This window comes from Elaeis guineensis, chromosome 9 (genome assembly GCF_000442705.2).
Source record: "Elaeis guineensis isolate ETL-2024a chromosome 9, EG11, whole genome shotgun sequence".
Classification (NCBI taxonomy): Eukaryota; Viridiplantae; Streptophyta; class Magnoliopsida; order Arecales; family Arecaceae; genus Elaeis; species Elaeis guineensis.
The window spans coordinates 98,861,333-98,879,647 of NC_026001.2; the positions used below are offsets into that span (position 1 = coordinate 98,861,333).

General features: G+C 38.2%; 1 protein-coding gene across 1 annotated transcript; it reads right to left on the minus strand.

The window, feature by feature from the left end:
• Positions 1–2,450: 2,450 nt before the first annotated feature.
• LOC140850952 (E3 ubiquitin-protein ligase HOS1-like) lies at positions 2,451–17,542 on the minus strand (the record flags this gene model as incomplete). The annotated part of the gene is given in 4 exon segments (XM_073243314.1): positions 2,451–3,108; positions 3,743–4,491; positions 15,701–15,832; positions 17,021–17,542. Coding segments are annotated over 4 exon segments (1,569 nt in total), but the record flags the coding sequence as incomplete, so codon positions are not given.
• Positions 17,543–18,315: the final 773 nt, after the last annotated feature.

Here is an 18,315-nt window from a genome sequence, read left to right on the forward strand (position 1 = left end):
GACCTCATGTCTGATGTGTAGCTTGAGGATGAGTCAATAGAGCATGCCATCTTATGTTGTCGGAGGGCAAGGCTGATATGAAGGTAGGCAAGCGACCATCCTTGGGAGGTGAGTGGTGGCCCATGGTTGGAGTCCTTTCTGAGCATGATCCATCAGAGTATGACCAAGAGGATGACCTCTACTTGGAGGAGTCGGTTGGCTTATTTCACCTATCAAATCTAGCTTTCTAGAAAAAGGTTGATCTTCGAAGACGAGATGGTACTTGCTCACCGGATGCTGGAGAGAGCTACCTGCTTGGCTGTAGAGTATTGCCAGTTCGACACTGCTGGTCCGTCTCTCAATGCCCCCAATATCTAGGACTTCCATGCTGCTCTTACAGCAACTTGTAGGATTATTTTCATCTCCTGAGAGCCCTCGGGGGTTTGTCAAGATGAATTTCGACGACAGTGTTAAGAATGGCAGAGACAGCATGGGATTTATCATCCGGGCCCCTAATACCAGGTTATTGGCTATTGGAGGCTCTTATCTTTTTGAATCTTCAGTCCTAAGAGCTGAGCTGCATACCGTTTGGGTAGGAATCATCTATGCCAGATAGGAGCAGCGGACGAAGAGGATTTTCATTGAAGGAGATTCTGCTATCGTCATTGGATGGATCCGGGACAACACAAAGTAGTTGAAGGTACATCCATTCCTTCGTGATATCTGGACTGCTCTTCATCATTTTGTTGCGGTGTCGATCCGATATGTTTACTAGAAGGCGAATGGCACAACAGATTAGATCGCATCTATTGTGGAGTACTTCGAAGATTGGATTTGGAGATAGAGGGATACTTTTCCACTAGCCTTGTGCGATATTTTGTATTTTGATTTTATGGACTCCTCTTGTATCAGAGTATGACTACCTGCTTGTACCAAAAAAAAAAAAAAAAGGATAGACGGTTCTATCTTTAGAAATTGGTGCCACGCTGTTTGCCTACGAAGCAATATAGTCTGCCCATTTTCCAACCTCCAATCTGAATCGACTGAACATCCTTTTTCATTTTAAATTGTTCCCCAGATGCAGGCTTCAGAGGCATGTATGTGGGAAAGTCTCAGTGGTTGTTGGCAGTTTGCACTTCCTTTGCCTCAGGAGAGGACTCCGGGTGAGTGGGTTTACAGTATCGCACACAAATGATAAGACTGCCATTTCGCTGCTTGCCATAGTTTTGTGGTACATATGGAAGAGCCATAACACTGCTTTCTTTCGTAACATGTCGTATGGATTGAGGGCTACTTCCATAAATATGCCGTATGGATTGCTAGGCCCCACATATTTTTAAAGCCATATATATACAACAAAATAAGGATTCAGTATCGAAATGAAATACTATCTCATATATTGAAACAGCACATCCAACTAACATTCTAGCATTCCGATCAGAGTTGTCCATCCTTTTTCATTAAAACATCAAGACAATCCCATCAAATTTAAAATTTTGTTACTGATGGCTCACGCAGTCCAAATGATGATAACACAGGAATTGGCATTGTATTTAGTGGCGCTCAGGGGTTTCTTATACATGCAGGCGCCCAAGTTTTGCTTATTCTCAGTCCTTTACTGCTTGAGGCATGGGCGCTGCATGAAGCGCTAACCGTAGCACAGATGCTAGCAATTCACTCAATAAACCGCCTTTTCAAAAAAAAAAAACTATCAAACGTTCTGCTCGGGTCTAAGTAAATCCCCTTTTCCTCCCCCAACAATAAGCTGGCTACACATATCCCTTGGACAATTAGATGTTGACAATTTTTTGGGTCTCTCTGCAGGGATTTCAAATCTATAAATTACAACATGTTTATCTTGAGGTGACTAATCTGACCGGACAGCATACCATCCGTCCGAGCCTGTAAATCTAATGTACTATGACCTTCCACAGATGCTAGCATTTCGAAACCTAATTGCTGAAAGTGATTCACTCAATAAACCGCCTTTTCAAAAAAAAAAAAAAAAAAAAACTATCAAACGTTCGGCTCGGGTCTAAGTAAATCCCCTTTTCCTCCCCCAACAATAAGCTGGCTACACATATCCCTTGGACAATTAGATGTTGACAATTTTTTTGGTCTCTCTGCAGGGATTTCAAATCTATAAATTACAACATGTTTATCTTGAGGTGACTAATCTGACCGGACAGCATACCATCCGTCCGAGCTTGTAAATCTAATGTACTATGACCTTCCACTTGCAATGGCAAATCACCTGCCTTAAGTGGTATAACCGTTTTGTCATCCCAAAAAAAGAAAAGAAAAAAAAAAGAAAAGAAAGAAAAAAGCAAAAAAAAAAAAAGAGAAGAAACTTAGCTTTCCGAAAAAAAATGTAACTTAATCAAACATTTTACAAGAGTTTTGCATCCCATCATTCCTCGATTTTAACACTGATCAACTCTGTGTATCTTGATGGTTACCCTCTTGAGCACTTCAGCAATGAAACTAAGAAAATATGCTCATTTGTAATTCAATTATGTTAAACAAAATTCCAAAAAGGAAAATTCTTCACGATCCAGAATCATACATGGGTGACATGATCTTTTTTACGCAAGTAGAGATTCAAGCAATTCAGTAAAACAGGACATGAAGATTCTAGATGCATGACAACCACCTACCACATCACATTCAACCTCACCATGCGAAGAGAACCTCCCAGTGAATGCTACAAATTTTCTTCTTTTTTCTATCTAAAGGAAACAAACTTTACATAAGTTCTGGACAATCTGATTCCTGTAGTCACTGACAGGCCGCTGCTTCCCCACAGGAATCACACCCATATGAGCTATCTCCACCAACCACTTTCAACAATCTCTAGCCTGGTTATAACTGGGTATAACACGAATCACAGATCCAACTGTGATAAAATTACAATCTGTCGTAATTTCAAAAATCATGAGGATGAATTTCAGATGGAATGTCTTTCATCTTCTTGAATTTCTAGTTCGCCTGCTACTACCAACCAAAGCTCCAGCACCCATGAATCTGTTAAGCCCCCAGTCCTCTTCATCCTCGCTGGACTCATCAGATCTCCATCTGGACCCCCCTCTCATGCTTCTCCGTCCAACAACTGTATCTTTTTTCTCAAACCTACAAGTACAAACAAAAAACACATTGGTTAAAGACCTATAGTGCAAATGTGGGTGCATACCACTAGTTTCTTCCATTAACCTACTACACACTTGCATATGTACGTACATGTTGGCCATCTAAATTGAGAATCCACAGTACTGATTTAAGCCTAAAAGAAGTACCTAGAAACTTAAAGATACATGTTTTGCATATTGCTAACCTTAAATGGATACAAAATGAACAGTATCAATGGAACTAGTGGATAATACATGGTACGGCACATATATTAAAAACTCATATTATAGGTCAAAATTTACACATCTTAATACTAAGACTGTTCTTCCTTTTTGTTTTTACCCCCACTTGATGCTCAGAAGATTAAAAACCACCAAAACACAAACTATTCTAGGCTTTTTGTTGTAATCACATTCAATAGTTTGAGTCCTCAATTTGGATGGTCTATCATTGGTCTGGAATCATGAAACATTATACCAAAGGTTTAACATTTAGCATGTAATCCAATACTTGCATACATACATATACGTAGGTAGTTATGTACATTCATAACATATTTAATTATGTAAAACAAACAATTTTGGACAGTTAATAAGTCTCATTTGTCTCAACAATAAAATTTGATTAAACAGTTTACCTCCATGAGCTTATATTAGCCTCATCTGAGATCTTGGTCCAAGATCTGTCCGGGAGATCCTGTTTGCCTGAACCAGTCATATTCTGATCATGAATTAATTCTTTTGAACTACCATTACTGTAAGATGTGTTCGTTAGATAGTTGCGATCAATGGAGGTAATTCTGGGCATAAGTGGATGGGAATTTTCTGTACAGATGATGACATCAGATGGTTCCATCCTCGCAGAATCTTTTTCATCTTGAAATTGACGGTCATCCTGAGGTTCTCTAGACACACTTGCACTCAGCTCTTTATTGTGAGAACCAAAGTGAAACTTTATAGGAACTGAGTGGTCAGCAGATTGATATCGTTGTCTAGAATCGGCTTGCTTTCTCCTGTCTGTAAAATTAATATTATTTGACAGTGAATTCTCCCCATCCCGAGATCTTGATGAAGATACAAAATCAGCAGCTACAGAATTCATCCTGGAAGTAGGGCTTCCCAGAGATGCAAGAAGCTTGTGTTGGAGAATAGATGGAGCCTTGCTAGCAGATTCCAGATGGACATTACTGATGGCACTATTTGTAGTTGCATATGCATCAATTTCATTTGAAGGGAGAGAATGTAAATTTGTTTGAAGAATAGGGAGAAAATTTGTAGAAGAGGGAGTCATTTGGACATCCTGGGAAGAAAAATGATCATCACCGGCCATGTTTGTGGTCATAACTTTTTGTCGTTGCACCTCAGGCAGCAAATTGAGACATTTATCCTGTTGAGAGGACATGTCATAAATTGTAAGAGATGGAAGAATTCGAAGACATGCTTATAGAATAACTACACAGAAGTGTCATCACAAATTCGCAAAAATAGTGTCAGAAATTCTTAATAAATATTACAAGGAACTAAACCGTCAAAGAAAAGTTTTCTACAGTTAACCTCCTTTTTCTTTCCTCAAAATACTAGGCTCAGAATTCAGATAGCATGCTCCTGTTATAATAGTTGAATCATATTCTATATTTTAACTTTGCCTTGATTATTGGAATTGCTGTCAGATTCAGGACAAGTGGTCTTAATGGCGGCTGGCCAGATGTGTGTCTATTAGGGGGCAGACAGACTGTTGGGACATGAAGGACAGAAGCTCCATTACTTGGTCACTTGAATCAAGAGGGTTTGTGGAGGTTGACTCAGTCATAGAAACCAAGAAGTGGAACTCACAAAATAATGAGGGTATGGAAGCACCTACAAGGTACATGTCCAAGCAAGAAAGGAAAGATTTATATGACTACAATACCTTAGGCAGAAGAATTAGGTTCGTAAGATGCACATTTCCATAGTTAAATCTAACTTCGATGTTGAGAAGACGGCTCATAAATGGGGCCTTATGTAGGAGGATCACATAGAAGCAAGAACTGATTTAACAGTTTGATTTCATAGTTTTTCTAATACCCATCAAGGTACTGATGTAAAATTTTCTTGTTTATCCTGTTCTTAAAGCGCATGCATCAAACTTGACCTGAGGTATAGAAACCAATATTGGTTTTGTACCAGTGAGGGGATGGCAATAAAATGATAGTGGATCTGGCCTACTGGGTGGTACAGTCAGGCAAACCATCAACTGCATTCAAGTGTATTAATAGATGCAATGAAATAAATCTGAATTATGTTTAAGATCTTTAGAGCATATCGATACTTGGGAAAAATCAGAAAACATATGCATAGATACAAGTACAGCCAAAGACATGCATATATATCTATATATATAGTTAAAGATGTCATTCAAATTATAGACTTTAGAAACTTCTCATCGTTTTTTGTGAAATTATAAACTTTAACTCGAAATAGAGATTTTGGTAAAGCAACAGAAGCATAGATGATTTCATCAGTCCTAATTGGTTCAGAGCAGACACTAGCAAGTAAATAGTAGATTCTGCGAAGATTTTTTTTTCTTTTTGTGAGAGAGAGAGAGAGAGACCTGCATTATAAACACCTATGCACCATCCAAACCTAGAACCCTCTCATTGCTAAGTAGAAGTGTATAACCACTGGGATAAGCCCCAGTTATTGTAACTGAGTAATTAAGGTATATGATATATACAGAGATTCAGTATAACATTGCAGAGCATGCCAACTTGCTTTCAGACTATAGACAGGATTCACAGGAATTACTAAGAATAAAGAAAACTCCATAATGGGGGCTAGGCATGAGAGGGACAAGTTGACAAAGTGAGACTATGGCTAGACTTATACTAAGATGAGTTCTTGTTAGCTTCTTGCTTTCTGTCTTCAGGATCGATCAGTGTTTGGCAAAACATAATGTCCGAAGTCTATGGACATTGTTTACGGACATACTCAAATTTGACAGTATTTTACAAATGAAATATCTTAACAAGATATGCCAAAATGACGTTCCAAGGAGCACATCAATGTTATGTTTCTTGTAGGCCAACCAGACATGGATGTTGGCGGTGTTTATCTTACAAATGCTCCCTTAAGGAAGCATTCAGAAGTGGTGATTTAGGCTTTGGGAGAATTTCCTTACAAAAGGGAAATAAAGAGAGAGGTCATCTTTGCAGGAAAAGTTGTGGAACCAATTGAATAGTGAAAAAAGGATCTTTATGATACCTATCTTTGAACATGGAAACTTAAACACTATCCTATCATTACTTATTAAAGATTGAAAGATGCTTCTTTAACATCAAGTGTTTCACATGATAATTTTGATGTCATTTCCCTCTATTTCTATCCTTGTTTTTTGTTTTGGGGGGGGGGGGGGGGGGGGGGTGCATAAATACGGCTTATTGCATACCTACCCTTTGTTGGCCAGTTTTTCATCTTGTTCGGTAAGTACCGAGGAACTCAGGGCCCTAGGGAACTCGATTGATTGGCTAAGAAAGGCATCGAGTCTCAACAGCAACGAGGTTGGTAGCACGTGTACCACTGGTGTCTGATTAGCCGAAAAGATGATGGGGATCGAAGGAAAGATAGAGAGTAGTATAGATCCACGTGCCTCAACTTTCAAGGACTTTCGCCACCGTCACATTGTAGTTCAAAGATGGATAAGAGATGCAGCACTTAGCTATGGTAAGGGTGTAGTGCTGGGCTACAGTTAAGGTGTGGTAATATGCAACGATAAGGGTGCAGCACTATGTTTATGATAAAAATCTAAGTTATAGCTACTCATATGGTAGAACTACTGGTAGAGTAAAACTCAAATAAGATAAAAAGATGCATTGAATTTGTTGTTGAAAGGCCTATATATAAAGTACAATTCTTTTATTTATACTAAAACAAGATGATTGCCCACTCTGATGGTTGCTATCCACATTTGGTCCCCACTCCTGATGGCTCTAATAACTGACACCAGTTGCTTTCCTACTGCTGCACGACTATCAAGATGGCTACTTTGTGCCAACTATTAGACCAATCTTCATACTCTATCGACCTTGGCTTGTAGAATTACCTTTGGCCTACCTCTTCACGATGTTGGCTATCTTCTTAACCATCTTGTAGCATAGTCCTATTTGAAGACATCATCGAGACTGATTTGGTTAGCTCCATATAATTTTTGTCCATCTTGGTTTCTTTTACCGGTCATCACGCTAACGTTGGGCCTTGGCTTCATCTCTAGGAGCCACTTCTGTATCTACCTCGGGGTGCCACATGTGCGGCTTGGATGTTTGTGGTGCAAATAATGCCCTCCACATCCTGTTAGCTATGGATCAGTTGGGTAACAAAATGTACCACACATGCTATCAAAGGTATGCTGTTCAGAAATTCAAAGCGCTCATGCTTTTATCATAATCCCCGTTGACATGTATCCTCACCCTTCAAACATGGTCCATGTGGCTTAACAAGAAAATTTTTGGAGTAGACCACTTCCTAATCCACTGCAATCAATTAGTATCCTTCTAGGACATGGTGTTATGCAGCACCAGAACCTTTTCAAATAGCTCAAGACGTCCATCTTCCATCATTGTGTCCAATAGCTCTTACTCCCTTTGCCTTCTTTAAGCTTTTCTAATCTCAACAACAAAATGAGCCAAGATTCTGCCTCCCTTCACACTCTTGCGCACGAAAGACGAGGAGCTGGGGTTCTGTAATCAATAGATCCTCAGGTACTGATCCAAAAACCCCTTGGCCTTTATTTGTTAGGGCCCGTCTTCAGATCTTTGATCCCCACCCCCCCACTCTTTTGTCTTCTCAAGCCATCCCAATGAACCTTTCCTTTACAAGAGAACGGAGTTTAGACCTTCAGTTTGGAAAAACCCCAATCACCATCGGCCAAGGCCTCTCAGGTGTGATCTTTGGAATCAATAGCTTGACTGCATCTCCTAGCATAAATCGTCTGTTTGGGGGAAACAATCTCTTTGATATCTTAGCCTTCTCCCATTCTCTCTCTAAAGCCAACCAATCATTACTCTTTGCCACTTCATGTTTCTGATATAGGTATTCTTTTCAACCTCAGACCATTTGGCAAACCGTTTAGTGCCAACACTCTTGTTGATATTCCCAGTAATGATTTCAACCTATCTCTACGTCAACATATTATTTACAATTTGTATATGCAGACATTGCCATCGTACTAAGCCAAACTCACATCAAGAATATGTATTACCTTTTCTTTATCTGGATTTGCAAATACATTCTCTATTCTCTGTCGGTCCAGATGGTCAAGGCCCATCTCAGTTGGTCGTGGCACTTGCTAAAGATCTTTTTGTAACTTTAGCTCTCCTTATTTTAGCTTATCTCTACCAAGAACTTAAAGAAATCACCTCCAGACGTTGGGGATGTGGATTTCTTCTTTGGATGCTCTAGATCTAGTTGTACAAATACTTTCCTAAGATTTATCCATCCATACCTAATAAGAACGACATGGTTCCTATCGATAGCCAATAGGTTCATTTCAAGGGCCTGCACCTTTCTTTCTTAGAATACTTCCATTTCTTCTAAGAAGGCGCTTCTTGTAGAGGCATATATGTCCTATTTCTTTCATCTACTCTCCGAAGCCTATTTAGTTGATATTTCTGAGGCCAATATGTTCTCCATTGAGACCAATGTTGAGGACTCTTATGGAGAAACTCCTTAGTTCTCAGGAATGTCCATGTTGGCTCAATATTTGATCGATTCGATCAATAATAAGTGCTTCATTGAGCCTTATTCCCCCAACCTCTTTGCTCATCAATTCAGTCTGATCCAAGGTGTCCCTTTTCTATCCTTCTACACTTTGAATGCATCATTTTTTATCAACTCCTTATTTTCTGAGCCACATCAGATCATGCGGACAGACTTCTTCTATGAGCAGTTGTGTTTGGAACTTTGGATATCACTTTGTCCCTTTTGACCTTCAGTCCAGCATTACCTGATTATTTCAAAGTTGGTGGAAGGCTCACATAACTAATATTCAACTCCTTATTTCAAAGTTGTTGATCAGCTACTTATTTCTGAGCCACATCAGATCATGATGGCGATTCTTCTACGAGCAGTTGTGCTTGGATTATCACTTTGTCCCTTTTGACCTTCGGCCCAGCATGACTGGATTATTTCAAAGTTGGTGGAAGACTCACATTGTTAGAAACTAGGGGTTGATTAATATGCGCATTGGAAGAATAAAATAAAATTTTCAGAATAAATATGCAGCAGAATAAAAATTAATTTTTAGTTACGTGAGATCTCATCCCGAATCAACCTTGGATCCCTCGTAGTTATTAAGATTAAGATAAGGAAGATCAGATCTTCACCTTTGCGTAGGTAGTTCTTCACCGCAATCTGATGATCGTGGATGTATTCACGATCCCTTTGAAGCCGCACAAGCATTCGACCTCTACAGGTATCCACACGAGACTATCATCTAATCAAAATATCTGATCTCACTAAGGTGTTAGCTCTCTTGCAGAGATCCTCTTTGATGATGGATTTTTTTTTTTCTGAAAATCCTTCCCAAGAATTTCAACCTTTCCTCTTCACATGCAAACAGATCAGAAATCTTTTCTGATCCTTTCTTGATTTCTTCTCAAAGAAATCTCGCTCCTCAGTCTTTCTTGATTTTCTTCTAAAAAAAATCCAACACCTCTCTTTTTCCTCTTTTCCTTTTGTGTGCGCCCACTCTTTTGATGTCCAACACTTGGACATGAGGTAGGAAAGAGGGAGAGATAGAGAGGACACATATGAGAAAAGAGCACGTCCAACAACTTGGGCATGTTCCTCTTTCATGTTGAGATGTGAGATATGGGGCGTGAGGAAGAGAGAGGGTGTGCGTTATCCTCTTAGAGAGAGGCACGTAACAAACCAATGCCCAAAAACCTTTTCCCGTCTTGAGAATTTCCACGTTAAAACCCCTTTTAACGTGAGGCATGAGATAGGAGAGTGTGAGACCTTGTGCGCCCAACACCAAGCCCTTTTTAATGTGACAAAACCTTTTTCACTTAAGAATCTAGGGCATCCCAACTCTTAGGCGCTTAGACTCTTTCTCAAAGTGGGCATGTAAACCTTCTCTATTTTTCTTACACATGAATCCAAGGAGGCGTTAGTTTTGTGGGCGTGGAATAAGTAGCGCACACAAGAGAGCGTGAGTCTATGGGCACCACAACTCTTAGGCACTGGATCTCAAGGAAAAGGTGTGAGGAATTTTTACGTGAGGAAAGGTGGGGCACCATCTCATGAGAAAAGAGTCTTTCTGCACGTCAAACTCTTTAGGTGTAGAACTCAAGAAGCATGGACTTTAACCAAATCAAAATCTGTCTCATAGAGTCCTATGGTCTTTGGATTTTGACTATGTCAACTCTTTGGCATAGTCAAACCTTTGACTTGTTAACCTTTGATGTGTCAAATTAAATCCAACCATCTGATCAGACCACCCTCTTTGTATGTGATCCCATAGATTCTATTCTATCTGATAGTGAGAAATATTATGATCTCCATTATCAATATCATGAAAACTTCTTTCAATAGATTGGAATAATTTCAACTCATCCTATAAAAATTATTGACCATCAAAATAATTCTCATGTCTCACAATCCACCAATGATATCTAGCAGGATATAGTGGCATTCCAACAGAACGGAATAGATGAACCCCTCGATGCAGTTATCGTGTGATACAATCCTATCGCGAGTTCCAACAAGATAGAGATTATGAAATTTCTCGTCAAACCTCATCATCTGTAATATATCAAATTTATTAAATTCAAGTTTCTAATGTGAAAACTATGAAAATCTTTTTCCACTATTTACACTGCCTTGACCAAGATCTTCTGAACTCGATCTCATAAATCATATAGGACTTTCTTATTTCTCAAAAAGAGAGATTTCATATAAGTGCACATTCTATTCTTACAATAAACCTACTGCAGCCAGCATGCACCGTAAAGACATATATAGCTAGAAGATCAAGTGTATGTGCAATCAAATTACAGTAATCCATTGTGAATAGCTGAGGCACCGTAGGTCAAAAGACGAGTCACACTATTACAAGTCACTGACGAATGAGTAGATATCCAAGTGACTTCTCGTATTGATCACTCTCGATACCTTTGTTCTCTAACCACCTGTACTCTTGCTCCAATGTTCCCACTGTAAACTCGAAACTCATCTATGTTAAGAGGAAAGGGATCCGTGCACCTATCTATTCGGATCAATCACCATCCCCATGATGATCCATTGATCGGTAGTATTTAGAAATTAATCATCAATAACACACCTTAAATTTTCAATTTTTGAGAATGTGTCATCATCTTATTAATTCTTTGGATGATTCATAGATACATAAACATGTAATCCAACTGCATTAATAATGAAAATATCAAATACAAAATTATATCCTAGAATAAATGTGCCAGTCTAATTGACTTCTAGAGCATATATCTAACACAACCAATATTCAGCATGAACCTGCTTCCACCATCTCAAGCCATAACAATATTGGCACTCCTCTTGACTCAACATCTTACTACGTCCTCTGATTTGCTCCTGACTACTGATAAATCCCCAACCTCAGTGAAGAGCAAAGGTATATATCTTACTTGGGCCAAACCTAATAAATATATTTCTATATAATCATTCCTAACCAATCTTCACATCTATAGCTTTAACACCACTTGTTCGGCTGATGTTGGAAACTAAAGTTTCTAGTTCAAAAAGGATAAAATGCTAGTTCACAAGTCCAAACCCACCCCTCTTCAATGTAGTAGAATAAGATGCCCTATAGCAGCAAGCGAAGCAATGTCTTCAAAGCCTATTGCGATATTGGACTCCAAAGAGTCACCAAATGCTCCTGCTAATACACTATACATACCGCAGATCGAACCTTCAGGAGACTTATCCCCATCAGTTGAGTTGACTCCCTCTCAGTCTCCAACTTATGATCATCCCCAAGAACTGCAAATGCTAGGACCTTTGTCCTCTTCATTGATGTAGCTAGCACTTGTAAGCCTAATGATTTTGAGCTACTATCCAACTCCATCTGCATTTTCCAACGGCAGCACTTTCCAACTCTTCGACTGTCGATTATGAGGTACCACTTGATTGCTTTTGTGGCAATACCTCTTCCTTTACTGATCTAATTTTTATAAGGTCTCATCAATCCCTCCATCTTCCAGTCTCTGGCTAGTGCCAGGGCCAGATTATTGTCTCGATCAATTAATGCTCATATTGGCCACTTATCACCTGATATTGTTGTAAAAGCAAGGATGGCTAAAAAAGTCACTGTAGCCTATAGCACATTCTCACCATCCCAATCAATAAGCTGGTTTCTCCAAAAAACATGGCAAACTTTCGAATGCCATTTCAACCCTTTAGCATTCGACCTACCTCTAAATAGACTAGATAGATAATTTCCACCAAAGGTTAACCAATATTGAAATTCATTGTCTACTGGCCATCATGAACAAAGAAGTCGATACACTAGCCACTGGCAGTGACAAGCTCCAGGTTACGATATCTTTCTTGGAAGAAGAAATCAAACATGCCTCAAATGCATACAGGGCAATTCAAGATAAAATGCGCACCTGCAAAGGTCGGCTTGTATCCCTTAAAGTAGAGTTGAGCAACGTTCACCAAGAAATACAACTTCTGGAGGAGAAATAAGTAGAGCTAGAGAAAAATAACAAAGAAAGAATTCGAGCCTTAGATGTAGCTAGAAAATGATTAAAAGCCTACAAATCTCAATTTCCGACTCTCTTCAACAAGATGGTTGCCACCGAGCCAATGTTGCAAGCTCTTCATGAATAGTGGGAGATACTAAAAAGAGTTGTGAGAGGCCTTTAAATAGAAGTAGGATGCTTCCTTGTACCGGCCTCTAGGCCGAAGCTCAGTGGATTGTACTCATGATGATAACATATATAATACTAATAGCATAGATCCAGATACCTGACCTTCAAGAATTTATGCCACCGTCACACCATCATTTGAAGGTGGATAAGGAATGTAGTACTAGGCTATAGTAGGGGGTATAGCGTTGGGCTATACCGGTATAGTTACTCCTACTGTATAAATACTGATAGAGTAAAACACGATAAGATAAGAATATGCATTGGATTGATTGTCGAGAGCTCTTTATAGAAAGTATAATTCCACTATTTATACTAAAATAACTGCTCACTCTAACAGTTGCCATCCACGACCGGTATTCGCTGCTGGTGATTCTAATAACTCATCTTGGTTACTTTCCCAATACTGCATAATCATCAAGATGGCCATTTTGTGCTAACTATTAGACTAATCTTCATACTCTATCAACCTTAGCCTATAAAACTTCCTTCGACTTACCCCTTCACAATGTTAGCTCTCTCCTTAACTATCTTGCGGCATGATCCTATTTTTGAAGATATCATTGAGACCGATTCAGTCAGCTTCATATAATATTCACCGATCTTGATTTCTATCTTTATCGATTATCACACTAACGTTGGGCCTTAACTTTACATCTGGGAGTCCCTTCTGATTCTACCTCAGGGTGGTGGCCACATGTACGACAATCCTTGGATGTCTGGATGTAGTGTAAACATGGTTAAAAAATCTTGGGCATTCAAGATTGATATTTCACGCCTTTGGCCGAGAGGACAGTGTAGAGCTTTTGGGTCCAACTATGGTATTAGCCCATACTAACTGTCATTTATTTCATGATATGCCCTCATGCACGCATGACTTCCTTTTTTTAAGAAACCCTATTTTGCTTGCAAAAGACTCTGGACAGGAAGCTATCTGCATATATAACCCCCAAATCACCTTGTTTTTACAATATACACCTCCTATTACATCTTTGTCTAATCATGCTAATTGATAACAATTTTAAGTGTAAATAACTTTATTACCCTTTTGTATGAATAATTTGGGCAAAAATATAGATTCTTACAATGTAGACTAAATGTTCAACATTCAGGGGTATTAATGCAAAAAGGTAATAGTGTCATTTTATGCTTAAAACGTCACTTATTAACACCATTAGTCAAAAATGTAATTGGAGGGGTATTATTGTAAATACAGGATGACTTCAAGGATATATATGCAAATAGAAATTTGTGGAGGGTAAATATGCAATAAGTCATATTTGCATGGGGATGTATGCAGAAATTCATTATTTGTACATCTATTGTTTGACTTAATATTCTCTTAAATTCTTGAAAAGAGATTATGAGCTTTCATGTTCTCTTTTTCCTTTCTAGAAGATTAGATGTATATATATTACAAAATGCTTTCAACCTCCAAATAGGAAAAATAAATGATGATTGGACATGTCCACACTGGATACCGCTTATGAACTAGACTCATGGAAATCCATAATGTGGTAAAAGAGCAAGCAATTATAAAACCAAAAAATAATAAGAAGAATACATGTATATAGTTCTTATTAGCTAATAACAAACAAACACACTATCTTATTTGTTTGTATTTGATTATCTAGTTGCTATAAAGAAATATTTCATTCTTTATTAACATAAAATTAAATATGGTAGTCATCATTTTTTGCTTTTACCAAATTTAACTCATTATCATGTCTCAAATTCCAACTTTCCTGTTGCATTCATGCAACAAAAGATAAAAAGGTCTGACATGCTCATCCGCTGCTGATGATCCTCCAAAGGTTAGAATGATAGAAGGTTTCATTTACTAGGTAAGAAGCCAAATTTTCTGAATTCTAAGCAAGATAATGAAGAATTGAAGTTCTAAATTCATGGAGAATGCAGTGTACTATTGAACTATGCAAAGTAAGAAGTGGGGCTTAGGTGAGGCATATTTTCAAAATTGAGAAAAATATTTTATGCTTCAAGAAGACAAATTATCCCATACAAAAGCCTTATTCTAGAAGTGGGGCATTTTGGCTAAGAAAATGGCCAGAGTGCAAAAAAGTGGATGCAGCTTTCCAACACCTCAAGAATTACTTGAATCAAAGTCAGGATAAGGGAACAACGACCCTATAATCAAAAGGTTATAAAAGTTACTGAAAATTATGTTATTGCCATTGATGTGGATTTCGGTTAAAATTGGTCCTCCCAAGTATTTTTGATATTCTAAGTCAAAGTTGGAACCCAATGATCACAGGAGTTCAGCAAGACCTAAAGACTGGACTTTGAACTATCTACAAGCCTTGGACTAATGACTTCTGGTAAAATTTAAGTTTGCTTAGAAATTTGTTTCTTTCATAGAGTAAAGATGGTTGGATCCTACCAGCTATTGTTGTGGGAATAGTTAGATTTTGCAGTAGGAGTTATTCCTTTCTTTAGTGAGTCAGATCTCTTCGCTTTGCTGCTCAACATACTTTGCTACTCTATATTATAAGGGACATGTACTATTATTTGTTGATGTCTCTGCTTTATTTAGTATCAGAATCAGACCAATTTTGATTTTCGGGTTGAGAATTATCTTCTCATATAAGATTAATGATAGAATGGTAAAAAGACTTTGAAAACACATGATTCTGTTGCTACTCCTAGGGGGTGGTGGGGAGGGCCCCATCATGTTACAGTTAAGGCAAAACAACTTACAACTAATTCTGCCCTCCACTGACTTATTGATATTATCCTGGATGCCACATCTTCATCAACAGTCCCCAGAACATTCTGCTCCAAGCTTTGAAGATTGCGATCAACTCGATATGCTTCCGTGTATCGATAACGCTGAGAAGGAAATAAAACACATTACAAAATCATGACTTATTCACATGGAATTAAGAAAAAGCCAGTTATGAAAGCATTCAAGTTTCCCTGCTCATATTCCCAAACCATCTCTATTTTGCTGTTAACTAAAAAAAAAACTCTTTGAGATGTACTTAATGAATTAACTAAAACTTTTGGATGGCATGATTAGAAAAGCTATAGGCATAATTAAGTCCAACAGAAGAATTTCTTAATAGTAATGCATTCTTGAAATACAAGCTTGCTGAGACTATAACGCCTGTCAAAACCCAAGACAATAGATGCCAATGCCATTGCATGAGCCAACTTAGCACCACTTAATGTGTTACTTATATATTACAATGTTAAAGAAACTTAAATTGCAAGGACATCTTTGAAACTGTTATACATACTACATGGGTTTTTGGATAGAAGAGGTCATCTTGTTATCTTATTAATGTTGACTAAGCCAAAATATAGGAATGCTTATCGGAGCAGATCAAAATTTATCCAGGGCTCTTTGGTTCCCTAAACTTGCCTCACCTCCAACTCCAATTCCTTGTCCTTGTATTCACTTCACCTCATGAAATGAATTGATGACGCCTTCCTCTCTCTCTCTCTCTCTCTCTCAAAAGCAATTCTAGTGACTCAAGTCATATTTTCTGCATCTGAAGTTTCGACCAACTTGAAAGAATACCTGCTTCGCACATAACAGTCATCACTCAGGTTGCAAAACATACTTGGAGCCAGCTGTAACTTGTATGATGACACACTCTCTCTCCATGTGGTATCACTAGTATATTCTAGATGATGACTTTTTGCATCTTTTTTGTTATTTACTTTTCTTTACTTTTGTCTTAAGAGATAATAAACTGGCAAATGTCGACCCTTACTAGTGTTTCTGTTAACTATAGGTTATTGTATTACACTGGCAGAGATCATAAAAATAGGTTTGCAAACTATCAGATTCAGAGGAAGATACAATCAACTAACCTTAATATTGAATGGGTTTTGAAGGTATAGTAAACAACAAAAAAATATATATATTATTCATGAAAATTGATTAGGCAAAATGAAATCAAGAAATTAATCATAATAATAGAATAGAAATCATATCTTAGTTTCTAAAGCATGGATGCTGGAGGTACATGGAGAAACATTTGAATATATATGTAAGAGTTAAGATATTACCTGGACATAGAACACCATAAGAAGACTACCATATATTGTTGAAGGGTTTTGACAGGCATGATCAAAGAGACACTTGTGGAGATATCTCTCTTCATCAGAATTCCAGGGCAACTCAATCATTCGGTCTACCAGGTTCCTTCGAATACAGAGATAGCAGATTTCAGTTACCAAGATCTCAACCTGGTATATCCAACACTCAGGTTTTGAACTGCTGGAAAATGCCAAATAAGATTCATGCCTAGACTCCTCTTCCTTTGCTTTTAAGCAGTGTAACCTCTGATAGATAAAGGCTTCTGTAAGAAGACCACATTCAATTCTAACCCGAACAGCTGTTACTGCCTCACCAAGTGAGACACATTGGGGGCCGTCATGCTCAGAGTTTGCATAAGTGCAAAAGCCATCATGCCCAGTGCACCGTAAAACGGTCAGTGCTACATCAGGACATTGACGTTCCAATAGAACTTGTGCTATCTTTGGGTGTGTTTCTGAGCCAGCAATTTCTGGGAGAAGATGGCTAGCTTCCTGTCAATAAATATAGTAACGTTTGCAGGTTTTAATCTATTTTAATCTGAAAATAGTCCATTATAATAATGAATATTAACAATATAAGTATTCTCTGTTCATGACACAGGAGTACACTTATACGAGTGTTCTCTTCGTGCTGCAAGTCATATACAGCTGAATAATGGAACCTTTCATAACACTCCATCTCCATCCATCATTCTGTACTTATGTGTAAAATCTTGGGAAGATATTATTGGGGGCCTTTCCCCTTATGCATCCACAAATGAAATCTCCATAATATGGTCACAGTTGCCCTTCCTGTTCTCATTCCAGATATGGAACATGTTTAACTAATGGGAAACAACATTTTGATGACTGAAAAAAAGCCTTAGATCAAACTTCTAAGCCACACTTAACTTTCAAGAGAGATGATGGGTTCCTAACAATCAGATATAGGTGTAAATATTCAAGCTGCAGTGATGCAGCCCTAGGATTAGGTCTGGATGAAAGAGGGTCCAGGGGCTCTTAGAAAGGATTAATAGGTTCTCTCTCTCAAACAGATTTCTGGATGCTGTGGATGAATTTCAGTAATTCACGACTCAACTGAAGTGCTGGAATCACTAGTTTAGGGTTTCCTAGGATTCTGTAGCATAGTGGAAAGAAAAACAGGGGTTTAATTGCTGTTCTCAAATTCCAGCCACACCAAATATTTAAAATATGTTACAAAACAGACATCCATCAACCCATCATGCCAAGATAGCTCATTGGCAAAGAAAATAACAAAACTAAAG